The sequence below is a fragment of the Camponotus vicinus genome, unplaced genomic scaffold (assembly GCF_025532165.1).
Source record: "Camponotus vicinus isolate PSW18456_S1 unplaced genomic scaffold, iyCamVici1.0 SCAF_6, whole genome shotgun sequence".
NCBI lineage: Eukaryota > Metazoa > Arthropoda > Insecta > Hymenoptera > Formicidae > Camponotus > Camponotus vicinus.
In genome coordinates this window covers 1,129,782-1,149,090 of record NW_028141978.1, presented here as the reverse complement: position 1 = coordinate 1,149,090, position 19,309 = coordinate 1,129,782, and the positions used below count along the sequence as shown (strand labels likewise).

At 32.6% G+C, this 19,309-nt stretch overlaps 4 protein-coding genes across 8 annotated transcripts; 1 reads left to right on the top strand and 3 right to left on the bottom strand.

Moving 5' to 3' along the window:
* Window positions 1–6: 6 nt before the first annotated feature.
* Window positions 7–4,718, bottom strand: LOC145972996 (zinc finger FYVE domain-containing protein 1). Of its 4 annotated transcripts, none has more exons than XM_083102097.1 (8): window positions 4,564–4,716; window positions 3,736–3,781; window positions 3,135–3,616; window positions 2,788–3,054; window positions 2,307–2,679; window positions 1,967–2,225; window positions 1,445–1,895; window positions 7–1,351 (listed from the first exon to the last, which is right to left on the bottom strand). In XM_083102097.1, the coding sequence occupies exons 3-8, from the start codon at window positions 3,586–3,588 to the stop codon at window positions 1,137–1,139; spliced, it is 2,019 nt and encodes a 672-aa protein (XP_082958223.1). In that variant the 5' UTR covers window positions 3,589–3,616; window positions 3,736–3,781; window positions 4,564–4,716; the 3' UTR covers window positions 7–1,136. The 4 variants fall into 4 exon arrangements, with proteins under 4 accessions (XP_082958223.1, XP_082958224.1, XP_082958225.1 ...); XM_083102098.1 differs by lacking the exon at window positions 4,564–4,716 and having other exon boundaries at window positions 3,135–3,455; window positions 3,522–3,616; window positions 3,736–4,304; XM_083102099.1 differs by lacking the exon at window positions 3,736–3,781 and having other exon boundaries at window positions 3,135–3,455; window positions 4,564–4,718.
* Window positions 4,719–5,860: 1,142 nt separating this feature from the next.
* Window positions 5,861–9,465, top strand: Rbpn-5 (Rab GTPase-binding effector protein rabaptin-5). 2 transcript variants are annotated; one of them, XM_083102178.1, is made up of 9 exons: window positions 5,861–6,372; window positions 6,624–6,731; window positions 6,823–7,256; window positions 7,426–7,922; window positions 8,044–8,325; window positions 8,431–8,650; window positions 8,820–8,930; window positions 9,000–9,224; window positions 9,314–9,465. In XM_083102178.1, the coding sequence occupies exons 1-8, from the start codon at window positions 6,327–6,329 to the stop codon at window positions 9,165–9,167; spliced, it is 1,866 nt and encodes a 621-aa protein (XP_082958304.1). In that variant the 5' UTR covers window positions 5,861–6,326; the 3' UTR covers window positions 9,168–9,224; window positions 9,314–9,465. The 2 variants fall into 2 exon arrangements, with proteins under 2 accessions (XP_082958304.1, XP_082958303.1); XM_083102177.1 differs by having other exon boundaries at window positions 6,823–7,268.
* Window positions 9,466–11,112: 1,647 nt separating this feature from the next.
* Window positions 11,113–16,173, bottom strand: Pat1 (Protein interacting with APP tail-1). The gene is made up of 9 exons (XM_083101961.1): window positions 15,894–16,173; window positions 15,398–15,511; window positions 15,039–15,289; window positions 14,648–14,827; window positions 14,311–14,566; window positions 14,113–14,237; window positions 13,744–14,023; window positions 13,480–13,645; window positions 11,113–13,380 (listed from the first exon to the last, which is right to left on the bottom strand). The coding sequence occupies exons 1-9, from the start codon at window positions 16,035–16,037 to the stop codon at window positions 13,151–13,153; spliced, it is 1,746 nt and encodes a 581-aa protein (XP_082958087.1). The 5' UTR covers window positions 16,038–16,173; the 3' UTR covers window positions 11,113–13,150.
* A 283-nt stretch (window positions 16,174–16,456) lies between these two features.
* On the bottom strand, window positions 16,457–18,883 carry LOC145972918 (U5 small nuclear ribonucleoprotein 40 kDa protein). Its single transcript, XM_083101962.1, has 6 exons — window positions 18,679–18,883; window positions 18,420–18,549; window positions 18,022–18,335; window positions 17,647–17,919; window positions 17,399–17,564; window positions 16,457–16,832 (listed from the first exon to the last, which is right to left on the bottom strand). The coding sequence occupies exons 1-6, from the start codon at window positions 18,790–18,792 to the stop codon at window positions 16,780–16,782; spliced, it is 1,050 nt and encodes a 349-aa protein (XP_082958088.1). The 5' UTR covers window positions 18,793–18,883; the 3' UTR covers window positions 16,457–16,779.
* Window positions 18,884–19,309: the final 426 nt, after the last annotated feature.

Here is a 19,309-nt window from a genome sequence, read left to right as displayed (position 1 = left end):
TCGAGAAAAGATAAATTAGTAATTTATTTCGAAAATTTTTTCACGCTTTATTTTTAACTGTTTATTGCATCGTACAGAATAAAATAAAATTAGTAATCCACTTCTGAAAAAAATTCGCATGATTTGCGCGTTACACGCGATTCCACATAAATACGTCTTCAAATGCTTTATCGATATTCAACAATTGTCACAGCCACAAAATTTACATTTTTCATAGACAATATTTTCTTAAAGCTACTTGTTACTTTTATCAGAAGATCAGATGTTGCACATATGTACAATCGTTAGTATAATGTCGCATGCGCTTTATATGTGTGTATATAAAATTCTTTTTTTATATATCTTACCATATAAATTTTTAATAATACAACTTTATAGAACATTTTCATAAATATAATGTTAATCTATCATTTTCTAATCTTTTCTCTTTTTTTTCACAGATATAAAATTGTATTAAAAAAACGTAGTGTACATGTTCAATAAGAGCTACGGGAAATAACTTTTTAAATACAATAACAATCATCATGGCACAATCATATAATTCTGTATATAATTCTTGGTATTATGCTTTAATTATACAGAGATGCTAAACTAAGTAAAGGTTTCAGCTTTTCTCTAAGATTTCCCTTGCTTTTAAAAATTCTAGTACCAATCTCTTAAATTATATCTTTCGAAATTTTAAATATCTCTATATATCTCTTATATATTTCTCTTTTTCTCTTTCTAATATATGTCATATATAAATATATAAATAATAAGAAAACTATTCTCTCAGAAAAAATTTTATATAATATTTAATATTAAAAAACTAAAATAATTTATATATTATATATCAGGTAAAAATACTTAATGTTTCAAGTCAAGGTGTTAAAGAAATGTTTATATAAAAAAATCAAATTTTTATTACATGTCAAAAAGATGTGTCCAAAAATCTATGGCTGATTGTAAATCTTTAGTCAAATAAATCTAAGATGCATTCAATAATTAATTCAATACATAGCTTTTGTACATATTACAAAAGCGATTATGTATATGAAATAAGCGTTTATTTCATTTCGCAAATCTCCAGAGTTTTTCTGATTGTGAGATCTATATTTTGGGATCTTATCCTCTAAGAAGTATACTTTCAGTCAATTTCAAACGCAAGCATTGCACACCCTAACGGGATGTTCCCAGCCTCTGTGAGGTACAGGTTTACGATGTTGCGAACATTCTTGACACACCCCGCGTCCACAAGCCCTGCAGTGATGTAAAAGAAGCGTATCGGAAAACTTTCGGTCGCATACGCAGCAACTGACAACCTCCGAATCAGGTATCCAATAAGATGGTCGAACGGAATCTTTTATAAACGCTATATAAATGGAAAAATTTATCAGTTTATTCCATAGTGTGAGAAGAATTATATAGATACAAATATTCATAAAACAAAACATTTTTTACTTACATTTAGAATAATTCAAGACAGTTCCGACGACATTGAGCGTTGACACTACGTGTTCCGTGACCTTTCGCACGCCAACATCCTCTACAGGAGGCTCGAGGGAATCGTCGCTGGAATTAGTTTCCTTCTCATAGCACTTGTCGCAGACTCGAACGGGCGAAAACCAATTTCTGTTAGGCACGCACTTCGTCTTTGACGAACAGTGCGCGCAGAAACCTTCTCCGCAATCGCGACAATGATGTTTATCGTCTGTCGGACTAAACAAGTTTCTGCACTGATAGCAATATTTTATCTCGCTGTTTGGCCGCCAATATGACGGTGCCACTTGATCCGCGGCCCAAGCTTTCAGCGCTTTTGCAGGCTGTAGAGAAACATTCGCAACCGCTTCGGTAATGTACGAAACGCTATCGATAACCCGTTGCGCTGTATTTGGCGATATTATAGAACGATTTGGCTGAAAAAGAAGATGAGATTATTTTGAAAAGATAAATGCCAAAAATATAAAAATCCTTTTTCGATATTTACCAAATTCCACACGTGTGTGATTCTTTTGCGTATAGCAATATCCTCTGAGTTATTGCCATACCAATATTGTCTGCTTCTATATATTTCTCCACAATGTGGACAATTTATAATATATCCTGACCAGGCACTTTTCGCTAAGCTATACCAACTATATTGCTCTTCTTCTTCATACTGTCGAGTTACTTCAACTTCATTCCCATTCCTATAACATCTCTTGCATATGTATATCGAATTTTCATACTGACATTGGAATTTGCACCTATTATAAACATCAAAATTAATATAATTATACAGTAATTGAACATAACAAAACAAAACATTAGTATCTGAGAAAATCAACCTGGCATTACTACTGTGCGATTTTCCTTCACGAAGGTGTCCCATACTATTGTTGCATCCATTATCACAACTCAGACACTTAACAGGGCAAGTAAAGTACTGATATGGAAATAAAGTATTGGACAAATTTTCTATTTCACTAGAAAATTGATCGTTCAAATTTTTAAGCGTACTATATACTAGCTGCGGCTTTCTGGCTGAACGGACCGTCGTATTTTTCAATTCGGCTTCGATCGCGGATCGCAGTTGTTCATAATTTGTTGTATTGTTTACCATCTGCAGCCCAACATATTTAATAGAGTTGAAGGCATCAATTTCAAGGTTCATTTGTGCAAATTTAGCTTTCAAGATATCTTCTGCATTTTCTGATCCAACTACAAAGAAATCGATAGATATATTATATTATAAATGGTGACACAAATTATATTTATGAAATTCTCAGTTTGAAATTACTGTAATTTTGAGAGAGTAGCAATATGTACTGTTGGTCAAAGGTATGGTGTGTCTAGTTTCATGCAGCACTATAATACTTGGTCCAAGTGTGCTCAGTGAGTTTGAAATCCCCTCTTGTTGGCCTATCGCTTGTAAAGCAGCTTTGAAGTGATAACTGTAAGCACGGGATGCAGCACCCAGAAATGTGAACAAGTCTCTATTCAATCTTTCCGAGTAGATTCCATAAATCACAATATCAGATATTGCAAGTACTTTGAGTAACAATCTTGTATGCTTGTTTTCACAATTTGTAACACCTAAATATGAACAATGTTTGTTGAATTTAATACAGAAGATTAAGTTTATGCCTGAATAATTATACATAAGATGTATATACCTTCTGTATCTAAGCAAATAACATTCAAAATTGGATCAAACGCCGCCCAAACACCTAATGTACAACAATCCTGCTCGTTTGATGTTTGAAATACCTCCTCGCCCTTGAAAAATACTTGGTTCATACTGTAGCTTTTGCCATCACCTGTTTTTCCAAATATCGAAACCACTTTCACTTTAGTGTTCTCCTTGACACAATTCAATTTTTTCAGGAACTCTTCAGCATCGGAGACTTGTAGATTCTCGTATCCATCCAATAGCAAGAAACTCTTGTCATTATTATTACGACACATCGTGCAAGAGCTCATCAGGGGATTTTTGTCTACAAGAAATAGCTTGGGATTAAATTCAGGCAACTTATCAAAGTCATCTAAACTGTTGTCTAGACTCTTCATTATAGCGGGAGCTGTCGATTCTGTCGTGAGGGGTTGCCAAGGTTTCCACAATGTACTCATAGTGTTTGTACAAACAAAAATATTGTCCCTTGAAAATAAATTAAATCTTGAATCCATTCGTCTTATTACAATCGAAATAATTTTTACAATCGAATTGAGCGAAATCGCGCAATACGACGTAAATACACACGATGCTTTTTCTCTCACCTGCATGCGCTAGACTTGACAATTCAGCGAGCATCAAGCATCGTCGCTAGAAACGACGAGCAGGTGCATTAGTAGGATACCTAAACTCGCGAAAGATTCGCGAAGAATTCACGGAAATTTCGAGTCGTGACTCAGGAAAATCGGCGCGCGTTGATCATATCGCCATTATAGGATCGTATATATCTACTACATTCGAGTCGTCGAATTTAGATCTCGTCAACATCGAGCGATCCACCTGAATAATTAAACGTGACGATGCGATACGCATTGACGTTTCAACTTGACGATTCAATTTCGAAACGCGAAACGCTCCCGAAATATATCGTCGGTCGTAGCTGTCGCATCACAGCGCTTTTCCCGAAAAAAAATTAAATGTCCATGTTTTTTATGTACGAATAACAATTATATATATTACTCGGCTGTATATATAGGGTGTCCGAAAATCGTACAAATTTGAATATTCTCATTTGAAAAAGGAATAAGACTGTGATTTACACGTGGAATTTATCTCCATTATTATTATCTAAATTATTTTTTTAAAAATCAATAAAAAATAAAAAATTCAATAAAAAATATTTTTCTCAAAGCAAGATAATCGAATTTGTTTTTAAAAAATTGTACAATTACAATTTTAAATTTTCATAAAAGAAAAGAAAAAAAAACATCGATTTTATAAAAATGTATGTATTAAATGTATAAAATAACAACAACAATGAAATGCGATTATCTTGACATTGGAAGATATCGGAAATTCGTAATCTTATCTATATAAAGTGCAAAATAATATTATAGTACAGATATATATATGATAGACGAGAATATACCCACATATATATATATAAGATGTAAAGCCAAACACAGCACGTGGAATGAGAAAAAATTAGAACTATTGGAGAATATTTTATAAAAGGAAGGAAAAGAAGGAGGGAAGGATCTGGAATGCAAAGAGAGATGTCTGATTGGTTACGCCATGTCGGGAATACTGTCGAACTCTGCATACTGGAACCTGGAGCAAGCCTTTGTTTAGGCATAGTGGGGAGCGGCACAGATTGGAGAAAAAAACACAGATAAGCTGATATGCACAATCTGTGCTTATATTTAAGATAATCTTAAGTACAATCTTAAATTATTAAACCAATCACAGAGCCGAGTTAATACCTTAAGACATTACTTAAAACGGTCTTGAAATAAAAACGGACTATGAATACTGGCCATAGCGTTGGGTCATGCTTTTCTTGTTATAACATATACTACTGTTGATTAAAAATATTTACCTCAACTTTAATGTTGTTGATGCCACGTGGCACAATAAGCATTGTTGTTAACAATAATTATTTACGAGAATACAATCTTGATAAGCGATTGTTAAATCATTTAAGTCTGTATTACACTATAGATTGCGGTTGGAATTGACGAATCAGAGTAGCTGATCTATAAATAGCTTTGCTCTGATTGGTCAATCTTGAGATTGAAATTTGACCAATCAGGACAAAGAGATTTTAGTACTTTTTGTTCTGATTGGCCCAATTCCATCGGGTGGCACCCGATTGACCACATCGCCTATTGGCCAATTCAAAATAGGACTCTCTGATTGGTCAATCGTTGCTGTTCATCAGGACAAAGAGATTTTAGTATTTTTTGTTCTGATTGGTCCAATTCCAGTCAAGTTCTTTATCTTCAATGCGCAGTCTCTGATATGCGCTATGCATGAGTCTCTCTTATCCAATTTGAAGAATATTAGGTCTGTTCTTTATAGCTGAACTGGCTACACTGGGCTGCACTAGTTCAGAGGTTATCCTTTTTACTCTACATTGGGAGGAAAGAGATAACCTCTGAACTAGTGCAGCCAAGTGCAGCCAGTTCAGCTATAAAGAACAGACCTATTATATCACATTTTTCGTGATAGGATTGATTAATTAATTTCGGCAAGTATTCTAGATAGTCCAGTTTATATAATTATATTATCACTTACATAAAATAAAATATTTATTAAAGATAGATCTTGAAAAAAGAAGAAACCAAATGTCACACTTATGAATGATGCGTAATTATTTGGCACTGTATAGCAAGAATCGATTCAAACGATCGATATTAATCGATGAACGAGTAATGGCGAGATCCATTCTGCACTTTCTCGCGTCTTTCGTGTGCAAAGGAAGACGAGTATACCGTATTCGCGCTTCGTGAAGGGAGAGGACGGAGAATCAGGAATAGCGAAAGTGCAACTTGAAAGGAGCAAGTCTACCGACTTATAAGCGGTATAATCACTTTGTGTGATACATCGCTAGAACGAATCGTCAAATCGGGCGAGGTTGATTTTGCTTCGCGATTCTCTCGCACGCACAAATTCGACACGTAATTCCGAGACTCCGCTACGTCTTGGCATTAAACCAGTCTGCTCGGTAACTTAACAAGGTCGCTAATGAGCCAGTAGAATTCTCGACGAATCCGGTTCCTCAGCGGCATGTCGGCGCCGTCGTTGAAGGATCACCAGTCATCCTGGCGGGGTTCCGAGATATGCTTCTCGACGAATTCGCGGCAGTGACCTATCCTGACAAGATTGCGTCTACTCGGTGCTGAGTGATCGAACGATGGAGCACCAGGACCAGGATCAAACGGTCAAAGCGAACGGGGATGGTAAGTCACGCGATTGCTTTTGTTTGGATTTGTTTGACCCGTTGTTTATAGATTGTTGTTCTAATCAATGTATATCTCGCTCATGTACAAAAAAAAAAGTATAGAGACAAAGAGGTAAATCGCGTTTGGTATGCGATAAGAAGAGACTGTATTAATATGATAAAGATTTCTCAATATTATTATTTGTTTGTTAATAATCAGACATTTTAAGACACAACTTTTTATTAAAAGTATTATCTGTTATGATTTAGAGGATCTACAGATGAAGATTAATAGATTGGAATCGGAAAATATTAAAATGCGAGAGGAATTTAATGTACAAAGGGCTAAGATGAAGGAATTGTTCCTTCAGAAAGAAGGTATATAATACGTGTACAACTTAAATACTAGACAATTAGTTTTGCAATAATTAAATGCCAAGAGTTGCATAACAATCCATAAATTTTGTAGAGGAATTAAAGCGAAGATTAGAGGAGAATATGGGCTTGCAAAAGGAGAATCAGAGACTAAAAAATGAACTGGACGAAACTAAAAGTCAACTAGTCGTTGCAGATCTTAAAATACAAAATGATATATTAGTGGAGAAGAGAAAAGCTGAAGAAGAGATAGCATCTCTACAACAAGTTATACATGAAACAGTGGAAGAGTCTTCTTGTTCAAGGAAGCAACTTGTCAGTGAAGTATCTAAGTTACAAATAGCTCTTTCCAAGCTTCAAGATGAGAATATGCTATTGAAAACACATTTACCGCGCGATCCGCCAACAGATGGACCACAAATCTCATTATCTACAGTAACTAAAACATTAGCTAGAAAAGTGGCTTCACAGTTAGGTGCGGATTCTTTATCTCTAGGTCCTGATAATTTAGAAGAAAGCATGCGGAAGGTAAAAAAATATGTACGTAAATCTAAAACAGCATGAAACACATTAAACTCTTCATGTAATCAAATTCACATATATAAAGAAATACATTGCATTAAATATCAACATTATCACTTACATTTTTAGAAATAATATTTACATTAAAATAAATAAAAATTGTATGATTTTATAGGCACAAGAAGATGCAGAAGTTTTACGTTCATTGGTTGTACCACTCGAAGAAGAAATAAAAGCTTTAAAAGAAAAATTAAGGTCAACCGACGACGAATTGCAAAAGTCTAAAGAAATTTTATTGAAAAAACGGCAACAGAAATCTGGTTCCTTTGAGCCATCATGTGATATGTGTGTAAATTATGAAGTACAATTAGTCAAAGTAGAAGCGACTGCCGAGAATTTAGAGAAGCAGTTGTTAGATTCTCAACGTATGTTACAAGCTCAAAAGGAGGACTTAGCTAAGGAAGTCGAATTTCGAAAAGAAATGGAGGGAAAGTGGAATGAGAAGAAGGAGGAGCATAAAATCAAAGTTGCAGAGCTCACGGTTACCTCGCAGACGACGCAACAAAATTTATTAGAGTTAAAGAAAACTTTCGAACAAATTCAGAGGAGTGTATCAGAGGAGCTTTGTAAATTGACACGAGGTAGAGAAGAAGTACAGAGACATCTCACTGCGTAAGATAATTTCTTTGTGATAAATTTAATTTTTTAGTAATATTTTATGACTAAATTAAGATTTATAAAAATAAGTGTATACTATTGATAGAGCTTTCTAAATCTGACCGCATATTTGCAGACTTCAAGCAGAGAACGAGAATCTGGTAGGTAAACAAAGCAAACATTCGCAACAGCTCCAAAGTGAAAGTATCAACATGCCAAATACTGTTGAGGAATTGCAATTTAGCCTTTTAAGAATGCGTGAAGATTTAATTACAGCCAAAGTAGCTCAAGAAGTGGCACAAGAGAAGGAAGAAACACTGCGATATGAAGTTACTCTTCTGAGAGAACAAATGGAGCAAGAGAGTAGAGTTAAAGAACAAGATAATTCTATGTTAAAGAATGAAATAAGTGGATTAAGGTAAGATTGTCTGTTGAATGACAATAAAAGTATTAATTACAATTACTTAATATTATACAATCGTCAATATAATCAATATAATATTTTATTTTGAATGATTTATAGAGTGCAATTAGATAAATATATAAGAGATCATCGTATACTTGCTGATAGAGAAAAGAAATTTGATCAGCTTGAAAAACAGCTACAGGAAGTTGAGAAAGAAAAGAAAGATGCAGAATCGGCTGTAACTGAACTACAACAGAGAGTTAAGAGCCTGCAGCAAGAATTGGATACTAGTGAGGCTGTGCAAAAAGATTTTGTGAGATTATCACAGTCATTGCAGGTAAACAAGAAATATAAACAAAGAAATAAGAGGCATTCAAAATTGACAAAGAAGAGTTGTAATAAGCTTTCCTTTATTTCAAACTCTTTACAACTGTATTATATGTGTAAAATAGAGAAAGAGAGACTGCAAGTATAAGTAATATAATATATTGACAAATCACACATAGGTACAACTGGAAAGGATTAGACAGGCAGGTAGCGAAGTACGATGGCAACATGAAGAGGATGTTGAAGAATGTCCTACTTGTCATATAACATTTTCAGTCACCAGAAAGAAGGTAAATTATAAAAATTAGATGTCGCTTAATTTTTATAACAGAATTGAGAAAATTTAACGCCATCCGTAGATACATTGCCGTCACTGTGGCCATATATTTTGTCATTCTTGCCTCTCGCACGTCGTGAACAGCGGGCCGCAACAAAGACCATCCAGAGTCTGTGATGTTTGTCATACTTTATTAGTGCAAGATACCGCACCATACTTCAGTCAAGAAGCTCCGCATACACCTGATTAAATGTTCTGAAACTACGGGATGTTAACAAAATTCAACGAGACGTGCAATATCAGTCTGGTAATTTAGCATTCATTGAAATTGATATATTTAAAAATATACCGATTATTTAAATACCGCCTAACAATAACTTTCTTTTGTTTTTGTAGAGAATTAGAAAGATTCATAACAAAAATATGAGGTTTAGATAAGAATTCCTATTACCTGAGAACCGAAGTGATACAAGAAATATCGTGTAAATATAAAAAGTTATGTACTAAATAGTTACTGTAATTTAAACAAATTAAAGCTTTTGAATGTATGTGAGTTATCCAGAAAAATATCGTGAATATTTATATATTACATTAGTTTGTATTTATTTCAATTCTAAATATCTCAGATTTGTATAATTGGCAAGTCTCTTTTCAAAATAGATAATTATGTTTTATTTTTCATTTCAAATTTTTTTAAATTTGGTATAAAAAGTTCTGGTTTTTTACTTAATTTTTAATATATTTATTTTTATTATTCGTTTTTCTTCTTTTAATGTAACAATAAAATTTATAATTTTATAATCGTTAAAATGAAATGTTTGATTGAATTTAATGATTGATGAAATAATAATTGCAAATCAGTATTTACAAATTACTTAATTTATTACTTTATAATTTTTAACTAATTAAATAATTTCACTAACAACAATATAGATGCTGTGAGAACTTAAGGCGCATTTGCACATCTACTTAAATGCTGAAAGATCAATCTAAATTTGAGATACATACAATAAATTACGCGCTATCAAATGCATCTTAAATTCTTATTAATCCTATTGTTGTTATCTATTGAACAGAAAACTTTTATCAACTTTATCTAATTATAAATTTAATGGGCAAATTGTCTCGTTGCTTGATATGTACCAAATGTGCCTAGGAATTTTCAAGATATAATTCGTTTTAAAAAAAATACTTGTGGGTAATTTTTTGTGCAAACTCGGAAAAATCTTTTTTTCGAGATATCTTTAGTTAATCTAAGGACGCGCGCGCGTCCATAGTTTTTAATTAATCATATTTATTATTATATGTTTAAGGGAGCATAATGTTTGATATATATAAAAAGATATATGATGTACATAGGATATTTTTAAATTTTAGATACACAAAGTAAAAAAGTAACACTTAAAATGACAAAAAAATATTTGCTCATCAAATTGTTCATCGAGAGTTTCAAGCTTTAATATCTTTTTATTATATTGTCATTAACACATAGATGTGTATATTCATTATTTAAAGATGTGCATAAGAATCTACAAACATTGTAATCTTTTGAAGTGAATAATGAATTAAACAAATTATATATGCATTCGGTAAACAAATATAGAAGAAATATGTTTTATATAAGAAACCTAAGCAATTCTCTTTGAAAATAGAAACTTATCATAAAACTTATAATGAGAGATTAACAGATTGAAAAATATTATGAAAATAATATATGCAGAGTTACTTATATTAACAATCGCCAAAACCTTAGAATCGCTTCTAATAGTTTGATAAAAAACTTATAAGGAAAAAATTAATAGAGAGACAACTGTTAATAATAAACGTTAAAAAAACGTAAAATTTTTAATACAAAGTCTCAATCATTTTCACTATTTGAAATAGTATTGTATAATTTTTCTTCATAATTATGTGAAAAACATCAAAATCCAGTGAATGTGCAGATTGTGCTGTTTGATAAAATTTTGCCTATTCTTTTACAAAGAATTATTTTATGTTAAATGTTATATCAAACTGCTAATCGATGCAAAATCTAAGAAATGTATTACGCAAAGAAACTTATATTAATACAGCAAACAATATTGGTAAGTAATAACTATATAATTTATATCATACATGATATATTTGATACAATGTTTTCATTTTATTCTCATATATTTTATAGAATTATTTTTTTAATCATTTATAGAAAAAAATTTTCTGGTATATTTATTCGTACTCTCGTAATTTTATTCGTACATTTGTTTTTTCTTGCATCAAGTAATCGAGTCACACATTGCTAACTCTAATTATAATTACTAACAACATATAAGTAAAAGCCTGAGGCGCGTAACATTGAGAAAGTAATCTGAATTTATATAGTGCCAAGCAGATTACATAACTGCGCCTTTTAAGCCCTTATATGTATATTGAATCATTGATTAAACTCGAAGATGATCTCGGAGCATCTTTATAGTATGCCCTATCTAATTATATAAAAGTTTTACGCAATGTTCAATACATACACCTCTAAAGTATCTGAATGAACTTTCAACATAATATAAATCTGTAAAAGTATTTGTAGATATTAATTGACGTAAACTCGAGAGGGGACTTCTTCACATTTCAAGATATTTTTATACAATTCGGGAAACACGCGCATGTAATTTTTATTTAAATTTCTTATAATATTTAGGAACAGAAAATATGTTTGATACAAAAATTATAGGATGTATATGTATATAGAATGTGTATTTTTAAATTCATATATCAAATTATACACGAAGAAAGTAACATTACAAACAACAAAACATTCGTTCATCAAATTATTTATCAAGAATTTTAAGAGCTTTAATACCTATTTTTTTAATTACATGTTACAATTAACACAAGCGCATGTATGTGTTAATTATCATTATTATTTAAAATTTATGCAATGCATGAAAGTTTACAATTATTCTTGAAATAACCAATGAGTTAAACAAATTATAAATGCGTTCTATAAGCGATTGTAACGAAAAAAGATATTTTATATGAAAAACCTGAGTAAAAAAACTTTAAAAATAGAATTATCAACAAAAATAGCAAATTTAAGATATAATATACGCACACACACACAACGCACGCACGCATATAAGTATATCAATTCTATATAAATTTTTCAATCTATCTTATAATCTTATTCATGTGTGTAGAAAATTAACACAAATGACTCATTGATTTTCAGCATCTTATATTAATGTTTTTTTTATTACATTATTAATTTACTATTCAATAGTTTCTTAGAGTAATCTTATTGAATTATTTTATTTAAAAAATTAAATTTCTTAACAAGAATTTATTATTACAAATAAATTGAAACAAATTCAGGCATGTTAACAAATTTCTTATAATTCTTGAAAAGTTAATAGATGATCTAGGAATCGAATAAATTTTTAAATCCAGATTGAAGAACGTTTTTTTGAGCATCAACTTCTAAAAGATAAAAATTTTGCAATGTTAAAATAACTAAGTTATAAAATTAAAATCTCAATATTTTTTGATACATAACAAAAAACTGCATTGAATTATTTAAAAAACATTCCATTTAAGAAAAAGATGCAATTGCACTTTGCAAATACATGCATATAATAGTGATGCATAAAGTAGGAGTAACTAAAAATATATAATTTTATATTTTTTCCCTACATCTCAAACCATTTCAACTGTGCAAGTCCGTCAGATTTTCGTGGAACTCCCTGTACATATACATAAAAACATATGAATAAGATTATAATAAAGATTGAAAATTTTATATTAAATTGATATAAATATATATATAAAATATTTAAAAAGGATGTACATATTTTAATGTACAAGAATCTTCAATACATCGAAATAAACATAGATAAACATTGAATCTAATGAAGCCAGAGATAATTAAATTTATAAAATAAGATCCACATCGCGATCATCATTAATACAAATAATTTATACAAACAAATTTACATAAATTAACAATTTTTCAATGTTGTATCAATTAAATTTAATATCGTGTCAATAATGCGATATCGACTATATGCATGTGTATTATAAAATATCGACACAAGACAGACAGTTAATTTAATCGTACGACCAGATCGGTGATTAATCTCCCTAATGTGAGTTATATAATTTCTACTTTGGCCCAATGTCTTGTAAACGCAACAAAGACCAACAATTCGCTCGATGACGTACAATGACATAAGATTTGAATTAGACACACTTATTGATATATCACATAGAAAAGAACACATTGATTATGTTTGCGATCGGCTGTGGACGTTTCTGTACATCGATCGGTGGATCTTCAGATTGAGCGTGTTTGTCTCTAAGTTCCTTCCAATGATTTAAAGTATCCGTGTATTCCAATATTTTCTCATATTCATCTAATTTATTATACACATGTAAGAGTCCTCGATAATCGTATTCTAAGCCACTGTAACTTTTTCCGAATAACTTTAAACCTGTGGATCAAAACATGATGTATTGCATAAAATATAATATACAGCATTTTGCATTTTTAATTTAAAAGTCTATTTAAGATTTAAATTGCATATACTTACTGATTGCAATGCTACGATAATAAAGTTTTTCGGCATCTCTGTACCGGTTCATATGGAAATTATACAACGAAGCTAAATGCCCTATGCTCAAACCTACTTCATAATCTTCAGGACCTAATAACTCTTCTTTGATACGAATTGCTTTCAGATGCATTGCTTCTGCTTCCTACAGCATTATTGAACACAAAATAATTAAATATACATGCACATATCTGCATATGTTTTTATATTTTTTTATAAAAATATTAAATATTATCAAAATACCTCGAACTTTCTCATACTTTGATACAAACGTCCCAGGTTTCCGTAATGCTTTGCCGTTTGTACATTTCTCTCGCCAAATGCCGTTTTGGCTAAATGTAAAGCAGATAAATGAAGACACTCGGATTTGAGTAACAGATTTTGTTCGGATAATGGCGTAGATGCGTTATCTATAGCGATTTCTTCGAGAATAAGCGCTTTCACTCGTTTAGCACTCGCGAGCATCAAATGATAGGGGGGTAAGAGTTTTTCCATAATATCTATAGCTATTCCAGCATGATCACTATGAAATAAAATTGAGTAAAATTAAATATTGCATTATCAAGTGTAAATTAACATGTAAATTAAACAATAATTTTAATTAAGTACTACCTTGCTTCATCAAACTTGCCAGAACTATATTCGTATACATAAAGAGCATAAGCTAAATCTTCGTGCGCCAAAGCGACATGGAGATTAGTCTTGCCGAAAATCGCTCTTCTAATATCTAACGCAGTCTGGAAGAAGTTTTTTTTTCAGAAATTTTCGATTACGAAGATTTATATGAAAGATGTATTCAGAAATAAATACCTTGTAGACGGATACACTATTGATGATGCTATCGTAATTTAGTAAGTAGAATCCATAATCGATGAGAACGTCGCTATACTTTGGATGGTCCGTATCGAATATCTCTCTGGCGAGATATACAGCTTCTCTGATCAGTAAACCAGCCTTCTGGAATTCGCGTTTCACTACGCACGATTTTGCCGCCTGTCTTAAAACATCGATGATGACTCGTGCGGGAAGCGACGGTTTTAAGTGCTTTAACGCTTCTATGCTCCACCTAAAAAAATAATAATTGTCAATAAAATGTGTCAAAAGGGAAAAAGTTAGGCAAGAACGAAATACTGAATTAAGAATGTACCTATAAGCTTGATCATATTCACTGCGTATGAAGAATAATACACTGAATTCTGCAAAGAGCGCAGCATGATTACTGTTATTGTACTGCGCGTTTTTTAATTGTTCTATCATTTCTATGGCAAGTTGATGAGTTTCTGCAGCTCCATCAAAAGCACAATATGCTGCTTGTGCATGTAACAATCTAGATAAAATATCAAAGATAATTGTTATATAATTGTAAAAATTATTATATATATTCTAAAAATACATTCTAAATATAAATTTATATTATTATACACATATATAATATATAATTATATATATATATATATATAATATACTAATAATATAACATATGTGTATATTTTATATATATATATATATCATATGCAACAGAATTAATTCTCTCTTACTTGTGACAACAATCTAATGTTCTACACCAATCCTCAGGAGTTTGATTATTGGCAATACACAATTCCTTGCACGCCGACAGTACTTCTTCACTTTCTGAATACCAGCCAGCATCGCTGAGAAATCCGCCCAATCTCAAACCTAGATTTATAGTCTTATCCTGTGCAGTAGGATTCTCCCTTACTTGAAAACAGTGCATGTTGTAACTGACAGCCAGATTCTTTCCTACCCTTATTCCATGATACATCGGAGCCTTTAATCGGAAAAACATAAGCACATAAAACATCTTTAAAAATTAAAAAAAAATATGACAGATAGCAATTATTCTGGAAAGTCAGTACTCTGATACGATGAAAATCACCTGAAAGATTTGCAGAAGATGTATTCGACGATTGGTGACCTTGAGCATCTTGGAGAAAGTCTCCAGATCGCTCAATTCCGCCCCCAATATGCATAATCTCCTCTCTCTGTACAACTGAAACACAAATCGAACCCATCAGAGACAACGAGGGAGAGTACGAATCGACGATCAGTCGACCGATTAGATGATATGAAACGGCATTTCTCGTTTTCGGAGAAGACGCGTCTTTCACGCGTCGCAAATGTCAAATCAAACTCAACAGCTGAGAGCTCGAGGACGATTCGTCACGCGAACGCCAAGTGATCGCGCGTCGACCACCAGCGTAGACGAGCACACGCGACGCGGATATCTCGGAGGCGAGGAATCGTCGTTTCCTCGGGGAGGGCGAGGAGCGCGCAAAAACAAACCGCATCGCGCGCGCGATGACGATGTATATACATACTGGACGTACGGTGGGTCGGTGCCGTCGCTGTCACGCTGACAGCTTGACGTTTACCTGATAGTAGAGATCGAATCGCACGTTCTTGGGCAGATCGGCGAGATGCGGCTTGTAACTGCGAAACCTGTCCGCTACTGCGGACACGCACAATTCGTACAGGCTCTTGGAGGAAAACAACTGTGACTCGCGTCCATCGGCCATTTTCGCGAATGGCCTTTGATTAATCACCAACACAATCGCGCTGCATGCATGTGACGTATGTGCAATTTTGTGATACGTTTTTGCCTACCGAGCGCACGCGCGCGTATCTCGCTGGATCAGAGATGTCGCCCAGCTGTTTTCGAGCTAGTGCGATGTCTATGATGCTTTTAAAACGTATACGATCTTTTTGATGTCTTTTCTTCATTTGTATTAATAAAATAGAGATGAAAAGAGAATGCTTAAATTTTACTTACCATATAATATGCGTTTATAATTATAATTTGTATTCGTGCTAAAAAACATTACCTTTTCTGCACTTAGTGTCATCTTATAACAAATGTTGATCCATATAATCTTGTCTTATAAATGTTGAAATCTATATATCTATGTAACTAATCGGCTGTAAAAAATTAGTAAACTTTGCTACAGTTCTCTATGAATTGTATTATCAATCAATGATTTACACTTTCTATTCTTTTCCAAATTCATGATTGGTTTTATATCTTCATCGGACAAGTATATTGCTAATTAAATACCTTTATGTTACTGCACATGCGCGAAAAAATTCGTATGACATCACTGCTTCAGGTGTGAACGTCGCATATACAGTACATATTCGTTTATACACTTATATATATTAAAGCGAATTCTTCATTTCAGATAAAATAGGACATGTGTACTAAAAAAAAAATCTATAAGCGAGGAAAGGATTGCAATTTAGTAATCAATAATTCTAGTATTATTAGGTTTCAATCTCGCCCATATATATTTGCTTGTCGCTAGATCCCGAGCACACTGAAAAAAATACAATTGTCATATTATATGTATATGCAAATTGATTAAAATACACAAGGTGTCCGGAAAATCGCTCGCAGTACTTCAAGAAGTGATTCGGGACCCAAAAAGAAGGAAAAAAAATTATATAAACATAGGTTCGGAAATAAGTCGTTTCCGAGTTATAGCCACTTTTATGTTTAAAAAAATCATAATTTATACTCTGCTTGGCATCCCTCTTTTAAAAATTTTTTTTATATTTAAATTTTTAAATATTTAAATTTTAAATTTAAATTTAAATTTGAATTTTTAAATTTAAAAATTTAAATTTTAAATTTAAATTTGAATTTTTAAATTTAAATTTGAATTTTTAAATTTAAAAATTTAAATTTTAAATTTAAATTTGAATTTTTAAATTGAAAAATTTTAATTTAAATTTAAAAATTTAAATTTAAAAAATTCAAATTTAAATCTAATTCTCGAAGCGGGCGATTTTTCGGACATCCTGTATATATTTTCCACATTTTCCTACGAAAATTTTTCTCCGTATAAAAATAAGAGATCACTTATTACAAATTATCTCATACCTATAGGTTCTTTTGGATGGAAATCAATGTCATTCACAGATCCGTTGTGTCCCGGCAATTTGTATAATATTCTACGACTTGTGGTATCCCAAATATAATGAAATCGGTCCGAGGAGCCAGCCGAGACTTTGCTGCCATCCGGTGACCAAGCACATCTCAGAAGATTCTAAAAATGTGATAATTTTAATTGATTTACTGACATTTATAGCATGAATGTTTTTCTTCTTTATATTAGAAAAAAAAAACACCTTTTCAAAATTATGCTGATGTCCAGACAGTATTTTTACGCAGCGTTCATAAGGTGCAAATGGCCGTACGTCCCATATCTTCAATGTGTTATCCATAGCATTGGAAAGTATGTACGATCCGTCGGGACTGAGACTCAATCCAGTAATGGTATCAGTATGTCCTTTCAATTTGTAAAGCACGGCATTTTTTCGAAGATCCCATACTTTTACATCATTATCGATACCGCCGCTGATTACTTGCTCCGCTGTATCGTTGAACGTTACCGCAGTTACCTATAATTGTATCAACAAAATTTTGTTTATAAATATTATAATTGTATTATATTTGTTATCCATATCCACTATAATATAATTATTAAGATCTAAATACGAAACCTGATATGTATTATTTAATGTGTGGCATTGACCCCGTTTCCTGGGATCCCAGATACGTATCGTGCTATCATCACTGCCCGAGCAAAGTAGCGTGGGTCCTCTTCGCGCACCTGACACAGAATTTACAAACGAAGTATGGCCCTTCAACTTTTTGATCCGTGTTCCAGCTACTATGTCCCACAAACCCAGTGTCATATCTGTGCTAGCTGTGTACAAGTGATTGCCGTCTGGACTGAAGTGTAATTCCATCACGGCACCACTGTGTCCGGTCATGATGCCAATATTCTCGCATTCTCCGTAAACATTCCAGATGACTACAAATGATTAACAATCATTTTATTAAACAAAGCAAGCAGAATTTATAGAGTTAACGAGCGATTCGACTCGAGAAGACCTACAGATTTGTCGATCGAATCCTGTGGATGCCAGATACTGTCCTTCCGGATGAAATTCCAGAGAAAAGATGTCTCCTTGATGTCCCTCGAGCAACATTATCATCGACATTAAGGAGGATGTTCGCGGTGGACCCTGGAAAATTTTATCATATAAATTTTACATTTTCTAGAAAAAAAATTATAACACAGCACTCTACTTTCTTGGATTAATGCTAAAACGTTGTTGAAAATAACGCAAAATAAATGCAAGGTTATGACTTACGCTTTGCACAACCGCCTTTTCTCTGCTGCTGAAAACGATTTCATTCTTGGTTCTTTTCGAAGCAGGGACCAATGCCAAGATATCATCTCCCTTTCTTTTATCCAGAATCGGCATATTATTAAAATATCAATTCAATTCAATTTCATAAACACAAATCTACGCGTCTATCATATCTTTCTGTCATTCTTGAAGACGCTTTCTTTGCGCATGCGCAGACAATGGCCGCATTCAGCGGACTCAACCGCTAAGTAGCAATCGAATATGATTGGTTTCTACTTTCAGGTCCGACCAATCAGCGTCGAGTTGCATCGGAAAGTCTAATAATGTTGCCCAACTGTTGAGTCCGCTGAATGCGGCCAATGGCTGCGTTCAGCAGAAAAAGCTGCTTTGCAACTGTTGTAAAATTCATGAATCTGATTGGTGTATGCTCTTAGATTCAGTCAAAATTAAGAGCATACACCAATCAGATTCACGAATTTTACAACAGTTGCAAAGCAGCTTTTCCTGCTGAACGCAGCCATTGATGCAACAAATAAGCGCGAAAATTTTATTTTTTAACTGTCGATTTAATTTAATGTAGAAAATGACATATCTCTCTTAATTGTAAATCTAAAATAATGTTGCAGTTATC

What these genes read in the sequence shown, in the direction of transcription:
- LOC145972996 (XM_083102097.1), bottom strand. Translation starts at nt 3,588, where the DNA reads ATGAGTACATTGTGGAAACCTTGGCAACCCCTCACGACAGAATCGACA. An exon ending in TCGCACAGTAGTAATGCCAG is followed by an intron (nt 2,226 to 2,306) that starts GTTGATTTTCTC and finishes TGTTTATAATAG; the next exon opens with GTGCAAATTCCAATGTCAGT. An exon ending in TCACACACGTGTGGAATTTG is followed by an intron (nt 1,896 to 1,966) that starts GTAAATATCGAA and finishes CTTCTTTTTCAG; the next exon opens with CCAAATCGTTCTATAATATC.
- Rbpn-5 (XM_083102177.1), top strand. Translation starts at nt 6,327, where the DNA reads ATGGAGCACCAGGACCAGGATCAAACGGTCAAAGCGAACGGGGATG. An exon ending in GTACAGAGACATCTCACTGC is followed by an intron (nt 7,923 to 8,043) that starts GTAAGATAATTT and finishes GCATATTTGCAG; the next exon opens with ACTTCAAGCAGAGAACGAGA. An exon ending in GATTATCACAGTCATTGCAG is followed by an intron (nt 8,651 to 8,819) that starts GTAAACAAGAAA and finishes AATCACACATAG; the next exon opens with GTACAACTGGAAAGGATTAG.
- Pat1 (XM_083101961.1), bottom strand. Translation starts at nt 16,037, where the DNA reads ATGGCCGATGGACGCGAGTCACAGTTGTTTTCCTCCAAGAGCCTGTAC. An exon ending in AAAGTATGAGAAAGTTCGAG is followed by an intron (nt 13,646 to 13,743) that starts GTATTTTGATAA and finishes ATAATGCTGTAG; the next exon opens with GAAGCAGAAGCAATGCATCT. An exon ending in TTATCGTAGCATTGCAATCA is followed by an intron (nt 13,381 to 13,479) that starts GTAAGTATATGC and finishes TTTGATCCACAG; the next exon opens with GTTTAAAGTTATTCGGAAAA.
- LOC145972918 (XM_083101962.1), bottom strand. Translation starts at nt 18,792, where the DNA reads ATGCCGATTCTGGATAAAAGAAAGGGAGATGATATCTTGGCATTGGTC. An exon ending in AAAAGGCGGTTGTGCAAAGC is followed by an intron (nt 18,550 to 18,678) that starts GTAAGTCATAAC and finishes AAAATTTTCCAG; the next exon opens with GGTCCACCGCGAACATCCTC. An exon ending in ATCAGCATAATTTTGAAAAG is followed by an intron (nt 17,565 to 17,646) that starts GTGTTTTTTTTT and finishes TCACATTTTTAG; the next exon opens with AATCTTCTGAGATGTGCTTG.